General features: G+C 33.8%; 1 protein-coding gene across 1 annotated transcript; it reads right to left on the minus strand.

Annotated features, from left to right (window-relative positions):
- Positions 1-1,610: 1,610 nt before the first annotated feature.
- On the minus strand, positions 1,611-15,812 carry LOC134279009 (protein spinster homolog 1-like). Its single transcript, XM_062761317.1, has 10 exons — positions 15,481-15,812; positions 11,497-11,526; positions 10,510-10,750; positions 10,223-10,296; positions 7,674-7,858; positions 7,274-7,478; positions 6,805-7,001; positions 6,338-6,422; positions 5,801-5,986; positions 1,611-2,258 (listed from the first exon to the last, which is right to left on the minus strand). Exons 1-10 carry the CDS (start codon positions 15,521-15,523, stop codon positions 2,128-2,130), a joined length of 1,377 nt encoding a protein of 458 aa, XP_062617301.1. The 5' UTR covers positions 15,524-15,812; the 3' UTR covers positions 1,611-2,127.
- Positions 15,813-18,996: the final 3,184 nt, after the last annotated feature.

An 18,996-nucleotide genomic window follows, 5' to 3' on the forward strand; every position in this document is an offset into this window, starting at 1 on the left:
ATATCCCTTGGTAAATGTTCCCATGTTCTCTTTCAAATGTTGATAAGTAAAAATTGTGTGAAATAAATTCTAAAATATCCTACCACTGCATGGTCCAGAAAAGCTGAATTAAACTAAGTAATTATTTAAAGCTGCAATTAATATACAGGGATACTTGATTCAATTTTCAATTGTTCGAGTCATCACCAATGGAGTCTGAGTGGTACTACAAAAGGGGATAAATTATTTTACATAGGGATATAATTTCATAAGAAATTCTATGATGCATTTATCTTTAAATATTAGCTGTAATTGTATAGCCCCCTTTTTTTTGGGGGGGGGGGATCCGATTGAAAAAATTATTGCAGCTACTTTAAATATATATATATTTTCCTTTAAAGAATCATCTTCTAGTGTAAAAATGCTGCACAGCAAGAGACAGGATGTTCACATGACTGTATCAGGATAATGATATGGTATCCTCCAGTTTAAAACCATTGCACACAGTTTTCTACGAATCATCAGGAAGGGGGGGGGTGTTTTTTTCAACATTGATTGTGATGTACCAGTAATGTGATATAATTAAGAGAGGGAAAATAGTTGAAAGTAAGGATTTATTGAAAAATTTATTGAGCAAGTCTATAAAATATAAATTTATATATATAATTATATGTACATATACATCAGACTACTTAATAATTATATATTAACAGAAAAATCATTCACACATTCTGTAAATTTAGTCAATTTGCAAATCCATCAATTTACAAGTCCTTTCAAAATAAATCAATGAAATCTCTTTTTTCTTTGTTCTTTGACATATAAAATTAAGGTTACAATAACAGAGCACAATAACGTATAGGCATATTCCCTGATACCTGGATAACTTCTACTACAATATCTGTATAAATGTGGAGTCTTTTTCATTTTACTCTCTCAGCTGTTTCAAAAACACATTTTGTATCATACCTATACTTTAATCACATGGATAAATATAGCCTTTAATATAACTACATATACTAACATTAAAATATTATCTGTGCTTGCTATAAGCATATTTTACTTGTTCTGTACATTTGTTCATTTTGCTCACAACTTATTATGATTCATAAATTAACAAGACTACTTAATATCAAGAATTTATTATATAGTTAATAAATAGTCTCTAATAAAATACTACCTAAAATCTAAAGAATTTTAGCGTTCAATATCTTGACGTTTTACTGAACGCTGAGTTTGTATTACGTATACGAGTATGCCCGAAACATTCCGAATATGAGCGTTCAATATCGAACGCCCCGTTGTAAACAAAAAAAGTCGTCTGGTCAAATTCTCAGACCTAAATTAAAGAAAGGAAGTGGTATCCAGGTAAGGTGTGTTTATTTTTCACACAAAAATGAAATTATTTTTTGAAAAATTTAGTACATATTAAACCCATTAAACTTAAATAAGCAAATCATATCGCTCGTATGGTCATCGGAATGATGCGACATTGAATGCTTACAGGACAGCCGTTAATTTGAATACCGAGGCCAAAAAAATCATTAATTTGAGTTTTTTAGTTGGAATAATTATTATAAATTATGTGGAAATGTTTTAGCTATATAATAAAGGAGTTCAATAGCGATTTTACGTAGAGTCCCAGAAAACTACCAGGTAATTTTATTCTTTTTGTGATCTTGTTACATGATATTCCTCTTAATTGTCAAATGCAACCTTTTGAAGCAATCTGACCTGTGCATCACTAAATACATATAACAAAATAATACATGTATGCTCCCAGACAATTCCAAACCCTGATGTCCCAGATATCTGCCCTTACATTTATATATTTAGTGCTTTAAAAATGTCATGGACAACATTTGTAAAAATCCCATTAATATATATAGAGGAGGATTTCTGCCATGGTGATGCATTGCAGCTAAAACTCAGTTTGTGAGTTCACTGTTAAATCAGCATTAACAGTCACAAATAACAAACAAGAATACAGATATTCCCTAATTAAATATCACAAAATATTGTAAACACATGTAATGAAGCATATATAAAGAGTCTTTCACACATACAATCATTTCTTGGCAACCATTTCTCTCATAAATCACAATAACACATATTCAGGTAGATATTAATCCTAGACTAGCACCGTCATCAGCTGACGTCCATTTCCACGTACTGTGAGGCCTGGGCTTTTCTGTAGTCTCGCTTTAGTACAAACATAGACACGAAATACACAGGTATACAGAACACAAAAGGTCCAGCATACATAGCATACAGGGTAGCTGTCAAAGAGAACAATAATTTATTGTTATTTTTATTATTTATTCTAAAAAGAACATGGAATGTCATTGATAATTTTGTCAAAATTATGTCTTACAATATTTTTCATGTCGTGACTTTCATATATTACATTTTATAGATAAGACGTGCAAAAAAAAACCCCCACTAAAATCTATTATTTTTCATTTCTCAGAAAATGTGCAATGCCGTACAAAAAAACTGTGATGGCTCTTTTGATAATGTGCATGTACAAATCAATGAAAAGATATGTCTATCTTGTTCTTTATGTCCTAGGAGAAAAATAGGCAAAATTTGTTTTTATTTATAATTCCAAGTTGCAACTTAATTGTAGAATTCACTATGTAATTGAAAGGCTGATTCAGAAAAACGAAATTATCAGAGTTGACTCCCTTGAATTAGAATTACTATGGTTGAAAAGTAGGAAACAGATACAATTTATACCCCCTAATGACAGCCTCAAATATATACTAGAAATTTTTTAGCATCCTCAGAAAGAAATATTTATTTTCTTCAACACAAAATTACATCTACTGGCAACAAGACTTACTACATATTAGAAGTCATAGAAATCAATGCATAAGGAATCACTGTCTAGTTAGTAGAGTATTCCAGGCATATCAATGATAGTTGGAAAAGTGGGCTAATTTACGCATAATGGGCGTTTCCAACTATGATCATTGATGTCCCAGGCATACTTTGCTAACTAGAATAATTTATGCATAAAGGGCAAAGCCTGTTATGCAGAAATTATCCAATGTTTCCAACTATCATTGATGTCCCTGGCATACTCTACTAACTAGACAGTGATTCCTTATATTTCCATTTCATTGTGAAATAAACTGTAGATTCAGATTTTAAAAATGTAGACTTATAGATTTAAATTACATGAGGCCTCCCATGCCAAACTGAATAGTCCCTGCCCCACTGACATAGAACACAAAGACAGCCCCACAAGAATTACATGCATAGTAGGCCTCCTTAGCATCAGACACAAAGACAGACTCATGAGATTTACATGCATATTAGGCCTCCTTAACTCCAGCCCTATCGCTTGGCAAAATTTACATTCCAACAGAATGATCAAGAAATCAACTCAACTAATTTTCAAAGAGTTATCAACCAACTATTATTCATGTCATATTTTATTAGCAATTTGTCTGTTTGAAATAAAGCAACCAAGGAATCATTATCTACAAAAACTGAAAAAAATTATTGGTTCGTGGTGTTAATATTTGGTGCCAGTTAAAGTCAGTCTCGGAACTCGCAAATACTGTATACAGAGTTATTTTCGCCCTTTCACACTTGCAAACAATTTTTCCCCGTTTTAAATTCGCCCAGTCATATTTTTGTTTAAGAAATTATTATATTGTATTCTTTTAATACGCTCTGTTTTAAATTCGCCCTAATGAGGGTAAGGGGAAAGGGGCGAAAATAAAACAGGTCGAAAATTTCCCTCTATACAGTATTTCTCGCACACGAATAAAAGTTGGTTTACAGTATAACAGAGAAAAAACAGAAAGAAATGGAAATATTTGCATAACTATATCTTCTTAATACGAAAACTTGGACATTGTGTACTTCTTACTCTCTAATCATCAGCTTTGTACACCACTTCCTTTTCTGCCTTCTTTTTATCTCTTCTGATGACACACAATGAACTAAGATACACAACAGCACCATACACATAGGGACCTGGGTACATGATATATAGGGCAGCTGAAAGAGAGGAAAGGTCAAGTGTCAGCTAGGGGTCAGCGTGCATATCATTAACAATCGTACATTTACATGTATTATAGTATGTCTTTTGAAAAAGTAATAGTTTAATTCAAACCAAACACTTTATTTACCCCCAAATATACCCGGTATATGCATGTACCCCCTGGTTTTAGAACATGATTACACATTTTCTCTATCAAAGTTTGATTTGGAGGACAGATATTGGTCATTACAAAATTAAGTCCTTTGCATGCATATATAAATATTAAATATATACAAGTAAATTTCTCCAAGCACAAGCATAAAGTACACATGACTTTACTTTGGGTGCAAAAACAATCCAAAACCTGATAACAAGAGGCCCAGGGGCCACATTGCTCACCTGAGCAACCAGCTAGGTAAAAGTGAAATTCAGTTCAGTATTGAAAAGTTTAAATATAATAAAAGTGGGTTCAAGGGGAGAGGGGAGTATTTGAACAAACTTAAATATACATTTTTTTTTTAACGCTTTTATATTAATGATCAATAATGATTGTGCTGTTCTTGCAAAGAATATTAATGATTTTTCCCATGTATTACTACATAAAACCTTGATTATCCATTGTGGCCCCACTCTACCCCCGGGGGTGATTTGAACAAACTTGAATCTACACTACCGCTGTTCTCGAGAAAAAGAATAGTAAAGATTTATTCTATATCATCCTTCTTAATACTTTGATCATCCATTATGGCCCCACCTTTGCTCCAGGGGTCATGATTTGAAGAACTCGAATCTACACTACCTGAGGATGCTTTCATATAACTATAGCTTTGCTGTTCTTGTCTGAGAATATTTTCAATGATTTTTTCTATGTATTGCTATGTTAAACTTTGATACCCCATTGTGGTCCCACCAAAAACCCTTGGGTCATAATTTAAAGAAACTTGAATCTACACTACCAGAGGATGCTTCCATATAACTACGATCAATCATGGCTTTGCTGTTCTTGAGAAGAAGATTTTTAAAAAATTTTCTATGTATTCCTATGTTTAACTTTGATACCCCAATTTGGCCCAATCCTACCCATGGGGGTCACGATTTCAACAAACTTGAGTCTACACTACCAGAGGATGCTTCCACATGGAAAGAAAATTTTTAAAGATTTTTCCTATGTATTCCTATGTTGAACTTTAATCCTCCATTGTGGTCCCACCCTACCCCTAGGGGTCATGATTTGAACAAACTTGAATCTGCACTACCTGAGGATGCTTCCACATGAGTTTCATCTTTCCTGATCCTAGCTGTTCCTTGAGAAGAAGATTTTTAAAAGATGCCATCAATTTTTCACTAATTCATAATTATCTTCCCTTGGAAGAGGGTGTTGCCCTCCATTTGAACAAACTTGAATCCCTGTTACCCAAAGATACTTTGTGGCAAGTTTGGTTGAAATGAGCCCAGTGGTTCTTGAGAAGAAGATGAAAATGTGAAAAGTTTATGACGCCGACAACGACAGACAACTGACAAATTTTGATCAGAAAAGCTCACTTGAGCCTTCGGCTCAGGTGAGCTAAATAGTATTCTCACTGGCCAAGTTAAAGCTATTGTCCCTTGAAACATGAAGAATTTAGTTTTAAACATAAGAATGTTAATCCTTGAAAGAAGCAGCCAGTGGTTTGTGGAAAAACATGCATGGACACAAAAGCATGTGGCTTGCAGTTACGTAGAAGCATGTGAATTTTTCATTAGTAAATGGGTGAACAGTTGAGGTCCAATGCATTTCTAGACAAAATTAAACCACATATGTGTATGGAGGACAGAATATTTTACCTCTTAAAGCCTCAGACTTGGAGTAATCCTTATCTTCGAAGTATTTTGTGAGTGGGGGAACCAGTGTGTTAGCGTTTCCTCCGATGTTACTGATGATAAAGAGGTAGGCAGCAACGGCAGTTGTCTTGATCTCTGCGGGGACCAACTCCACCACCACAGCTAATGTGATCCCCACCCACATCTCACCTACACGTTAAAATCAAACCTCACAAAGTTACAGTGGTCAGTCCTGAAGTGTTTAATAAATTCTGTATACTGAGTATCAACAAGGTATCTTCAGAAAAAATTGCTTTTTTTATGTAGAATTTTTATTTTCTTTCTGCTATACACATGTATATATTTCAATAAATTCTCACAAAGTATAACAAATAGTATACTTTGTAATTCAAGCCTTCCACTGCTCTTATAAGAAATTCTAATAAATTCTATATATCTTGACAGAGAAATACATTTTTTGCCCTTTTTTTGTCAAATGCAGATATTGCATGTTATTCACGTATTTCGATCATGAAAATGATAAACTCATAAACAAATTACCAAATATATATGTAGGTATTTGGAAGAAATATGCCCCTGGAGGATCAAAGTACAAAGTTCCTGCTGCAAATGGAGCTGCTATTAACTAAAAAAAACAAGGATAATGAGTCAAATAGGAAAACAAAGACTAGGAAAATCTTTTCCACAAATGTACGTCTTTTAAAACTTCAGTCATGATGTGAACACAGCAGATGCCAGAGGTATTGCATATAAGCTCATCTCAATCTCATCTATATGAGCATCTATAAATATGATTAAATCAATTTCTGGGACAATAGGATTTACGATAAATTTTTTTAATAACCTTTCAAAATTAAACATTAATTCGAGGTACAAATACACTCATTTAAAATAAATATATTTTCAACCAAAAAAAAAAAACACAGCTTTTTAAGAGAGCTAAGAAGTGAAATTGGAAGAATATAACTAATGGAGTTTTTCAGATTGTTGACAAAAGCAGAGCTTACCAAACTGATCCCAATGACAAGGATTCTGGAGTAGAGCCCCAACCTCCTGACCAGTCGATCAGAGATAAAACCTCCCAGCAGGACACTGACACTCCCCCCAACCAGGGGGACCCAGGACAGGTACTTCCCAATTTCCTCCCGACTCCGACCAATACTAGTAAAGTATGGCTGGGTGTTATAGGCAAACACATATCCTGCTAATGAAGGAAATAAAACGATATTAATTAAGATAAATTTCTAAATGGAATTTTACATGGTGTTCACTGTTGTATATTCATAGCACCTATAATTGTGCTAGTCAATCGATAAAACACAGAATAAATCTACTTTCAAAAAAAAAAAAAAAATAAATAACAAAAGCCACACATCAGAATTAAGATTCTGATCAAAATTAAATTTACATTTACATATAAATATATTTATTTTATTTCCAAAAAAAAAAAAAAAATTACAAGTGATAAATACTTACAAGAATTTCTAATGGATCCAGCTAAACAAATGAGTATTAAGGAGGGACTACAGAATTGCTTAAGTGTCATTCCAAGGCGACTACACGCTGAGCCAGAGAGTTCCACTTTCTCCCCTTTTCTCTCTGGTTCCTTCAGAGTGAGCAACATCAGTATTCCTACAGCAATACCAGGTATACCAGACAGAATAAAGGTCCATCTCCATCCCTGAAACAGTGAAGTTTTTAAATTATAATTTTTAAAATTAGAAAAGAAACCTGAAATCATCAAGAGATATTCAACAAGATCAAGCCACTCTCTGGCTCATGCAAATACATTAAAATCTTTTGAGAGGAAAATCGTAACATTATTAAATTAAAATTACAGCAGAATTAGATATATGTCATCTAAAAGTCCATTTACTTGACCATTGATGTCTGCTAAAGAAATGAAATTTCCAAAAGCATAAGCCATGCTGTATCCAAAGTAGATTCCCCAGTTATAAATCCCCAGAGCGAATCCTCTTGTTTCTGGGGTGAAGTAATCTGTTAGAATGGACACAGCAAAGGGGCCACAACCAGCCTCTCTGCAATAGTAAAAAGTCCAGACTTAAAATTAGGAGACTGATCTAGAGACAAATACATGTACCCGGTACATTTAATTTTGAGAGTATTCATGTCACTACAGAAAAATGCAGTTATAGCAAAGTGCCATTGGGACTGATGATTTTGCTTTTTTTATAAGCGTAATTCGATGATTTTGCTTTTTTTATAAGCGTAATTCGTTTTATATGTAAAGTTTACAGTATACTTCAAAGCCACGAAGAATGAGAATCACTTTGCTGTAAGCATCAATTCTTTTTAAGCATATTCGCTATAAGCATGTTTCACCATATATATCTTCGGCCAATCGATTGATCACTCAATTTACCAATTGGTTATTTAAGTGAATTTATCAAAATGTATTTAGTACATTTAATAACAAGTTGTTTAAAATTTTGAGAGGAACATATATTACATTTCCAATGTCAAATTTGTCATCACTGACCAGAACATGAGACACACCGCCAACAAAATTACAAATTGTAAATGTGACTATGAACTTTATTCCCTTGTCCCATATCAAACATGCTGTGTTTGGTTATTTGTTGTATTTCGACACCTAAAAAAGAATCATTTTGTATTACTTAGTGCAAGATAACAATGATCAAAAAAAACAACAAAAAAAACAACAACAAAAAACACACGTTTGCTACATGTATGGCGGAGGCAAACAGCCTCCGGGTATAGGGATTGTCTTGCCCATGGAATGTAAACAGGAAAGATTTCCCAAGCACCATCTATTGGAAGTTTTCATTAGTGGATTTTTAGAGCGACTCTGAGTAACAAAAAAGCATAGTAAAACAAAATACATACAAGTATAAACAAACAGTTCTACTTTTTCTAAATAAACAGGATTTGTCTAATATTTTTAAAATGACGTGTATATAAATACATTTTCATGTAAAAAAGAATGTGATTTACTGTTAATTTTTTATCAGACAGAATATTAGGAGATTTTGTTCCAACAGACGATGATAAAGCGTGTTTTACAATATGCCGAGCCTTTTCCCACCGATTCTCATACCAAAACAAGAACGAGAAGAAATGAAGTGGCGGATCTAGAGGGAGTTTGGGGGGGGGGGGGGTAACAACCGCGGAGGGTGATCGAGGAACCCCACTTATCAATTGCTTATTTTATTAAAGTAAAAACAATCTCTAGTTACATATAAGTTTAAACACACAATTCGCCTGTATCAAACTAAGTGTGGATACGCAGATGACTATGCAATGTACGTATTATGTATTGAAGAAAATCCTGCAATGCCGCATGCAAATGTTTTATGTCGCAGGTATAAATATAAGATATTTTAATAATAGATCAAGCATTTCAGTTTTAATGGAATTGTTTGTGCTTGATTGCTGTTTGTAATCTCATTTTCACTCCTTTTCTAATTTCTTCTTGAAAGGGCCGATAAATTGGTTTGCGACCGATTTTTGATCACAATAGGTTTCATGACAAATCGATGAATAAACAAATGCATAGTATTTTTATCTGTAGGAATATTAACAGTCTAGTTTTGAATTCTTTATTTGTAATTATGTATAATTTTAGGAAACACATGAAAATAGTTACACTTTCTACAAGCGGTTTGAGTGTTTGGGGTACCCTCACATTAGATAAGAGAGAAACAAATTCTGATATTGAGATCAAAATGCATTTGTAGCTTTTGATCTACAAAATGTTCATAGGATTTACATGATTTATCACATTATATCCTAATTAATAATTAAAAATATACTGAAATAATTAAGTTGTTTAAAATTTTGCATTTGATACTTGTGAATTTCACATCCAAACTTTAATTATTTTTTATATATCATGTACTGATCATTGGTATTCATGTCAACTTTTTTTAACCTATATCAAATCCAAGTTACTGAAAAGCAGAAATCATAGTTATATATTTATTATTTTTCTCTAGTAATTTGTAATCATGTCTCATTGTTAATGATTGTTTTAAACAGATCCTGAAAAGGACAAATTTCCATCCAGTTAAAACAGATATGATAAAATCATTTAATAATTCCAGAAATATTGGTTGTCAAATTTGTCAAGATATACACACCAGTTCTCCAAAAACAATTAAACTTGTGAAATAGCAAGTATTATGAACTTTATTGTTCTGTTTACTCTAAGTAAGAAAGTATATTTTATTCCACTCAAAAAACTGGCACGAACATTTATGCAAATGACTTTATATTACTTAAAGAAAATTCTGTGTTGCATCAAGCTAGGTCACTCCAACGTAAGACAAACTGTACTATATTATGTCCAAAGGCAGGCCCATGTTAGCTCATATCATAACATTATTACAATAAGGCCGAGAAATTTTGATTTTGGTAGCTGTTACATGTCATAATTATGTTAACAGTAGGTCTCTGTCCTATTGTGAAAGTCATAGTAACAAACATGCTGTGTTTGGTTATTTGTTGTATTTCGACACCTAAAAAAGAATCATTTTGTATTACTTAGTGCAAGATAACAATTGATGCTGTAAGATTTAATTCTATGGAGCTATAATGTATGAAGATTCGAATTCATTACAGACAAAACTTACTCAAAGTTAAAAATCCATATTTTTTTCTCTCAAAGTATGAGTTTGCTACATGTATGCTTTCTTAAATAATTTGTTAAGTTTAAGAAATGCAGAACTCACACAGCTTCTGTGGAAATGTCTCCACACTTGATGCCTTTAAAAGCACTGTCCGAGAAAGATGTGTTCTTCATGCAGGCTCTGTCCCCAAAGTGAATCTCCTGAGCCATGGACTTGGAGGTGATGGCCAGCATGTACCTGTCCAGCTGATTCAGTAAGTAGGTCAGGAGCAGCAGGAACAGGACGTACAGCTTGTATGGGGTCAAAGTTCGGTACCATGGTAACCCCTCCTGCTCCTTAGTCTCTGTGAGAATAATTCATCATAAATAAATGTAGCAAATGAAGGGAATTTTAACAAATCTGAGGAAAATTCATATTTTGACCTTCTGCAATCTTAGTAAATTGACAAGCTTTCATATTTAATGTACTCTTTCTTATTTATAGCTATTTTGAGTATATATTCAATAGCAAAGTCAGCTTTTAACCTATTGGTTTATACAGAACACTTCTATAATTTTAGTTAAAAATATTTTTTAATCAAATGCTAAAAATCGACACATATATTCAACTAGACTTAGAGATTCTAAGTGGACAAACTTTGTAATTGCAGACTTACTATATTACATAATATACATGTAATTCTGTATTAATTCATGCAAACAATACGCTTTTCAGAGAAAAATATTTAATTTGAACTTATATTTTTCTAAGAAATGATAAAAAATCATCACAGTCCTACCTGACAATTCCTCCAAATTATAGAATTTTTTAACCATTTTTCATCCAGTTTACAAAAACATGGGCTTGTTTACACAGTTATAAAAAACCTTGTTTCATAAACATACCGGTCAAAACAAATTGACCTGCAGGTCCTCTACACCTAGGAACAATTAATCTCTTGTAGTTGTCAAATTAATGTTCAGTAGAAAAACAGAGGCCTGTAACCTTTCATGCTGAACAAACTGATGAACTAACATTGTTACACAACCTTTATAAATTTTATAAATATATTATCTTTTAAAATAAATTAAAAAAAAAAACAAAACATACCTGGCTCTTTTTCCATTGTTGTGTCAGATTCTGAAGAAAAAAAAATGTTTCACATTTATTGATGAGTTAAGAATGTACCTGGCATTTAATTTAATATAATTTACAGTACAAAAAAAACTATTTTGAATGAACTATTCTAATATAAATTATCTGTGGTAAACATATTGCTATAAAAAGGGAGAGGGTTGGTCTGAAAAAGTTACTACCCCCCACCCTCACCTTTCCTGGAGAGAAAGACATATTAAGTATATTTGTTGCACAGCATTTATTCAGACTGGCAATTTAAATGAATAACCAAATTTTTAAAAGTTTAAACATTCTAAGAGATTTCAAAGCTCCTATGATTCTTTTCATATCACTTGTGACTTGCAAGACAAATTACGGAAAGTTCAAAATTATTTTCCACAAGGGAGAAGCAAATATTGATCTCCATCCAATTTTCTCACTTTATATGATCCAAAAGTTGATATATTTCACACTTAAACAGTTTTGCAATCATGAAAATTGTTAAACTTAAAGTTTTTTTTGTTTTGCGAGAAAGTTATGTGGAGGACAGTCTGGTTTGATTGCCAGTGGCCAGAATTAGCTCAGTCAGTAGAGCACCTGACCAGAAATTCAGGGGGCTTGGGTTTAAATCCCGGTATGGTCCACTGCATTTTTCTTCTCTCCCTTTACATTTTGATAACATTGGCTAGATAAAAATGTCGACTTTACTAGGTGTGAGCTAGGCTAAAATTGTGAGGATCAAGAGTTATACATGATCTATGAAATCAAGTTATCAAATTTTATTTAAATGAAAAAATCAATTCATGCATTTTTTCCCCAAATCAAATCACTATGTTTGACATGTGTACTCCCTCCCTTCATGGAAACCCATAGTCGTAACACACCACCCCTCCCCCACCCGGGCCCCTCCCTAACTGTGTTATAAATGGTACATGTACTAACATTCTTTTTCATCTCAGAAATCATTCAATTAGGTGACCTTTCATGACAATGTGGACACATGGATTACTTTTGCAGATTAGCTCAATGGGTAAATATATTATCTGGGAGTCAACAATGTGTAAACCAAGTCATAGTTTTATCTCTAGACAAAAATTCACTTCTTTAACTGTACTTCAAACAAAACCCAATTTTGACTGGACAATTTATCCTTATCCAAACACTCAAAACTGCCATTGTCCGATATCATGAAAAAGAGCTCCAAGAACTTAATGATTTTTTTTCAGAAATTCTTCAAGAAGACGACCATGATAGTATCTTTCATTGATTCTCTCAAGTTTACTGTTTTCCAACACCTGGCTATATTTTAGGACATACATCGTTTTGCACACTGAAAAATGCTCTAAAAATACATCCCAAAAATTTGAAGTGAATTAAGTCAGGCACTTATCAGAACATGCAAAGTTCAGCACAGTACAAGAATGTCTTTACTGTCACCCAAAGTTCAATAGGAGCACTAATCCTGTTACCCAAGGCCAATAAAATTGATGGAGAGCATCATGGAATTTGAATGTCAATTCCAGATAGTGGACTATTTAATAAAGATATGATCAAACATGTACTGTAACCAATTACCATGTCCCTTCTAAAAATGCAATTGGTAATAAAAAATGGTTCAATCGATCTCAAAAAAGTTAAAAAACTGAAAATTTTACAGATAGATAGTTACTTGTAGACGTTGCTGGAATGGAAAATGCCGAGAGAGATGGACAGACAGAAGCTGGAAAACAGATGATCGGAAAAGCTCACTTAAACTTTGAACTCAAGTGAGCTTTTCTGCTTAGGGAAGGGGGATCAGTCTTGGATGTTCCAAGCTCATAAGAAATGAATGAATAAAAGGACTTGAGGCCCACACATTGAACCGGGCATAGGAAAATAATTTCTCATAAATGGTTGTGCCAACCCTTTCTGATATTTTTCCCATGCATTACAAATCTGTCACAATTACAAGATAGCTGCAGAACTGTAGCTCTCTGCTTGAGAAAATTCGGACAGATAAAGCAGAGAACTACAGATCCAAGCGTTGTAAAAACCTTCAATTTACGTCTAGATATCTATTTGGTGTAGATTAAGCTTTCTCTGGCTTTTAGAATGGTATCCTGTAATTACCGGTAATCATATATCTAACTCTTATTTTTGATACTTTATTAAACTTTTAATGGTCCAAAACAGTCATGTGAATAGTTTCATAATGTCGATTTAAAAGAGTTCCATTTCGACGTCCGTAACCACAAACAACCATTTGTTAGCATTGAAAGGTAAGTAAATTATCAGGAATTGAAGTTAAATATATGATAAATTATTATCACCATGTTTAAAGCTGAGGAAAGTATAAAATACGAGAAAAAATACCCGAAGTGAGCGACAAAAAATTGTCAGCGTAAATCGAAGGTTTTTACAACACTTGGATCTGTAGCTCTCTGCTTTATCTGTCCGAATTTTCTCAAGCAGAGAGCTACAGTTCTGCAGCTACTCTTTAGAAAGCCTTTCCACTTCTCTAAAGAGAATAAAATAAATTCATCCGCAAGTATAAACATATTTTAATACTTTGCTAAATGTACATTCTTTCTATTGAAAAATGCACTTAAAATTAGGTTTGTCGTTAGGTAAGCTCAATGGTACAGCAACTTAAAGCACATTTAGTGGAAACTAGACCCCAAACTCATGCAAGTCCCAACCTGCCATGCTTTTCCCCCATTTGTTACATTTGGCTCCCAACTACATGTCACATGTACAATGAATCTCAGATTGTTACATCCAGGGCTTGGGTACCTCATTGGTGAACAGACAGGCACCTGCATTGTGAAGGGTCTGAGTCTAAATCCCAGTTTAGGGTTACATACAGTCAGACCTAAAGTTTAACTCAATCGTACCAAGAAAAAACTTTAAGATGTTTAAGGATTCAGGATGAGGGTAGCAATACCAATACTTTTATAGAATTAGGGGGTGGGACTTCCAAATCACCTCAAGATTTCTACAGTATTTGAGATATTGGTGTTTGAAAAAAATCAATTCAACTGTAGTTTATTTTATGAAACCCTTTCAACAATGAGATATTACTAATAAAGTAAAAGATGACAGGAAAACAAGTGTTTAAATGACATGCTGGAAAATTAGTACAAGGCTAGCAGCATTCAAACCATATTTTAGCTGTATAATTCGATCAGATGGCTTCACATGTACAGTTCACTGGCGGATTTAGAGGGGGGAGCCCCCCCCCCTCCTTGTGTCAAAAAAATACACAAGATAAATCTTGTGATAAATCAATGGGTTTTTTGTGTGGCTGTGGACCCCAACCCTGACCCTAACTGGTCTGGTCCCCCTTTTCAAGATTTATGGATCCGCCACTGCAGTTGCAACTAAGTAGTTTAGTAGGTTAATCGCTAAGGTGGAATCTATGGAACCCAGATGGAGCCATGCAGTTCACTATCTCACTAATCGAGCGTCAACTAAAAGGTTGATGGCAAGATAAGGATAAAGCCATGGTGCGATGATGATAGAGCTATGGTGCAATAGCGCATAGGACAATTGTGATTATCACTTCATCCTCATCTTACCGTCGTGCCTTCGTCATCGCACCATCGTGTCATCGCTATCGCATTATATATCACTCCATTGTAGTATCACACCGTCATCATTGCATTGTTGCACATTGCTTCTTTGAAGCATTATGCTATAATTACACCATAGCTTTATCGTTATTGCTCCATTGCTTCATCGTCATTGCATTATTGCACTATCGACCCAAACCTCAATATATAGTGAATTACATGGCCCTATCTGGATTCCATAGGAATCAATATCTTAGACTAGCATGAATATATTGTAAAACATATCTTAAAAAGACAGATATTAGTTTAACCCTTTCTTTGGTGTTGTATGGTTTTAATTTTAACTCAAAACATGAACTTTTTAACAAATGTACACATGACAATGACATTGTATAATCATGCATAAATGATCGTGTAAATGTCAAACCTTCATCATTTTCTCCTGGAATAAGTGGTCTTTCATCTTCCATATTTGTGTTTACAAAGTAAAACTTATTTCAACTTCTTTTTGCAAAAACACAGTACAGAAATATTCAAAGCTCAAAACGTTGCATAACCAGTCACAGGATCAAATATGTACGCCTAATATTTCCGATCATTTCGTAATCTTCTGTTATGCAGACTTTCTCTATATCCGACGAATGCGCGTTTTATATACATAAAAACAAGATTTAACTCTTCGAGCACCAAACAGGCTGAAAATAGCTAATCTTGTTTAGAAATAATCATAGGAACGACTTGTTCGATCAGCCCGCGTGGTGAAAGTGAAAGTAGAGTCAGCTGACGACGGAGCTTGGAGTGAGGATAAATAAATAGACCTAATTTTAATTCGGTGGAATACTTATATAGTATCGTTGAATATTTCAGAAAATGTGTGCATATTTCTACTGTTTATTTAGCTAATTTCCACAGCTAAGAACTGCCATGCGATTATTCGAGCTGATCGACCACGTTTTCCGCTGCATGAGTCAATGTGTCATACTTCGGCTAAGTCCGTATTTTAATTAACGGAGAGTACCGAGTTTAACCGAAGTTCCAGTGGACAATATTCCACACTCATTTCTCATAGTATTTCTTTTATTTTGATGTGTTTAATTTATTTAAAGGGGAACCAGTAAGTACATTTTCATCCGACGAATTAACCTGAACACGAAAAGCAGACCAACCTCTGAAAAAAGGTTGCAAAAAATGGGGAAGGGGGGGATGCTGTAAGGTGTTGCACAAAGCATATCTTTCAGCATTTGTCTTGTTTGTAAGAATCTTACATAGCTATTTTTGCACCCCCTCAAAAAATATAACTGGTAATATTTTAAGGGTCAGGGATGTGAAGCTCAGAATATATAATTTATTACATGATTTTTTTTATGACTCCATTTCATATAAAAAATCAAGAAAAGGCATATTTTTGGCTCTTTTGGTCACATAGCAAAAATGGCATTACAATGTATTTCTTATGTCATTTATAGCCTGTGAGTGAATATAAATGTGAAAAATTTATTGCAAATATTTTTAGCATGTATACCCCCGGAAAAAATACCTTACTATACATATAAAAGAGATTTTTGTATGGAGCAATCATTTTGGTTTTTCTAAAAAAAAAAATCCAGGGATTCATACATGATAGATAAGGACCATAAATATTTGTAAAGAATTATCCAACAAGCCCCGGGGTTGATATTTTATCGGGGTGGGGGTGGGGGTGGGGGTTCCTGTCCACGAGTACCTATCCGAATACCATCTAAAAGTTGATTTTAAGGGGGGCAAAATTGGCTCTTACATTGTCTCATATAAAGTGCTATGATTGTATATATATCAATATTTTGTAAATTTTTCTATCATATCTTAATCTAAAACCCATGGATCCACTTTTGAATTTCAGTTTCACTGGCGGATTAATATTTGTAAAGAGGATCCTCCCTTTTTGTAAAACATGAAAGTCAGTTTTAAGTTATAAATAATAATAGAGTATGGGTTTTAAGACGACCCCCCCCCCCAAAAAAAAAGTCTAGACCCCCCTCCCTAAAAATAATAATAATCACAACCTAAATTGTCTAAACCCTTAAATTCTTTTTCATATGGTAGGTACCAGGGGTATATTTAAAACTTTTCAGCACATTTTTTCTTGTTTTCTATTAGAATATATAGCGTATTGGCTAAAATTTGTCATCTTTCATCGTACATCAACAAAATATGGTGAAGGGAGCGAGCAACGTTCAATTTAACATTTCATTTACCATTTGAAATATGTAATTGTATCAAACGATATCCTCAGAAAAATAGGAGGACCCCCCTGTCTCGCACACAACGAACTTAAAAATTAACTAGATATTATTTACACCATAACCCCCCCCCCCCCCAACCCAAAGCCCCCGGCATATTACCCGTTTTCTAGTCTTGTCTTCACCTAATAAAGATATCAATAACTTACACAATGAACATTTTCAATTAACATCTTTAATTAAATTTCGATTATAATTTTTGAATCACAACCAGAAGCAAAAAGGAAAAGTGAATCTTTTGCATTTTACCCTTTTGATAACAATATATGCATTTTGTGATCTAGTTTAGAACATGCAATGGATATTCAAAAGCATAATCAATACAAACCCCCCCCCCCTTTTTTTTTAAATTTTCAAATTCATAAAATGGTTAAATTCATGCACAGAAAATTCGTAATTTGTAAGCATGACCAAAAACACGTGAATGGAGTCCTGTTACATATAACGGCTTTAGTAGAACACATGAGAAAAATGCGCTAAGATAAATTAATGCAAGACATGGCAATGCCGGTAAAAACTTTTACAAGAAATTACTTACCTTGTTCAATCCAGAACTGGATTAGTTGCAGAAACCAGAGCTTGGTCAGTCGACGAAATTAATTGTCCTCACGTTAAGAATGAGAGAGTGACACTGCTTACGGACTTTGATAAGATTATATAAATTAGAACATAAATATAGGGAGGGTAGATACGATAGGCATATACCTCGGGAGATAGATAAGAGGAGGGGGTCTGTTTGCCCTACATTTCATTTTTTAATGGTTTATAGATTTTATTCAAATTTTATTATATGCATGCATCATCTTTTAATTTGATTGAATCATTCGTCAGCAAACAGAGAGGCACGTGGTAAGCATTGCCATATAAAGGGGGACCCCCCCTCCACTCCAACCCCCCCCCCCCAAAGTATACTAGCTACAGAAAACATTCGCTAAGTTCTGAGTGTTCCCTCCTTGTGAAGTAATATAATGTCTACATGATTTTTTTCTTCTGCATGTGTACGGAATTTTTTCTTAATCCACTAAATTGAAAATGTTTGCCCGTCGACTGAAATTGCTTCCAAAAGGCCTTTAATGTTATAAGTTGTTTTAAAGCTTCATGTATCATGTGTATGGTAGGGTAGATAGGACTGGAATGGGGAATATCAAAACAATGAAATTCATGAAAATTTAAAAATCAGAATAACATTGGTGTATAGTTTAAAATAAGTTATGAATTCAGTTTATCATTTTAGGGAAAATATCAATTTACATTTATTTTAGTAGTAAAACTCTCTCTCTCTCTCTCTCTTCGAAGCAAGTCCAGCCTGTGATATCCAATTAGCAACTGATTAGTGCTATTCTCTGCTACCCGAGGCTGAAGAAGACTCGGGGTGCAGTAGAACTTGTTTGCGGTACATTAGGCAATAAATCAGCACTAATGTATTAAATAATTTGGTGACACAACATGACATATGAACAAAAGATTTTAAAAGACAAAGGCTATCTTTATTACAATCTTGTACGGTAAAATGCGCGGACATTCACTGAAAGCGTAACTGCACTGCACGTGAAAATGTTAGGACGAGAAGGCGCCTGCGGTCATCCGTTTTATGTGCGCATATGTAAATGATCTAAATACACAAAACGCACACATTTAGTCATTGGACCTTTTATTACATATAC

The sequence above is a fragment of the Saccostrea cucullata genome, unplaced genomic scaffold (assembly GCF_032062105.1).
Source record: "Saccostrea cucullata isolate Sc308-1 unplaced genomic scaffold, CSIRO_AGI_Scuc_v1 ctg667, whole genome shotgun sequence".
Taxonomy (NCBI): domain Eukaryota; kingdom Metazoa; phylum Mollusca; class Bivalvia; order Ostreida; family Ostreidae; genus Saccostrea; species Saccostrea cuccullata.

What these genes read in the sequence shown, in the direction of transcription:
- LOC134279009 (XM_062761317.1), bottom strand. Translation starts at nt 15,523, where the DNA reads ATGGAAGATGAAAGACCACTTATTCCAGGAGAAAATGATGAAG. An exon ending in TCCAGGAGAAAATGATGAAG is followed by an intron (nt 11,527 to 15,480) that starts GTTTGACATTTA and finishes TTTTTTCTTCAG; the next exon opens with AATCTGACACAACAATGGAA. An exon ending in AATACCTACATATATATTTG is followed by an intron (nt 5,987 to 6,337) that starts GTAATTTGTTTA and finishes TTTAACGTGTAG; the next exon opens with GTGAGATGTGGGTGGGGATC.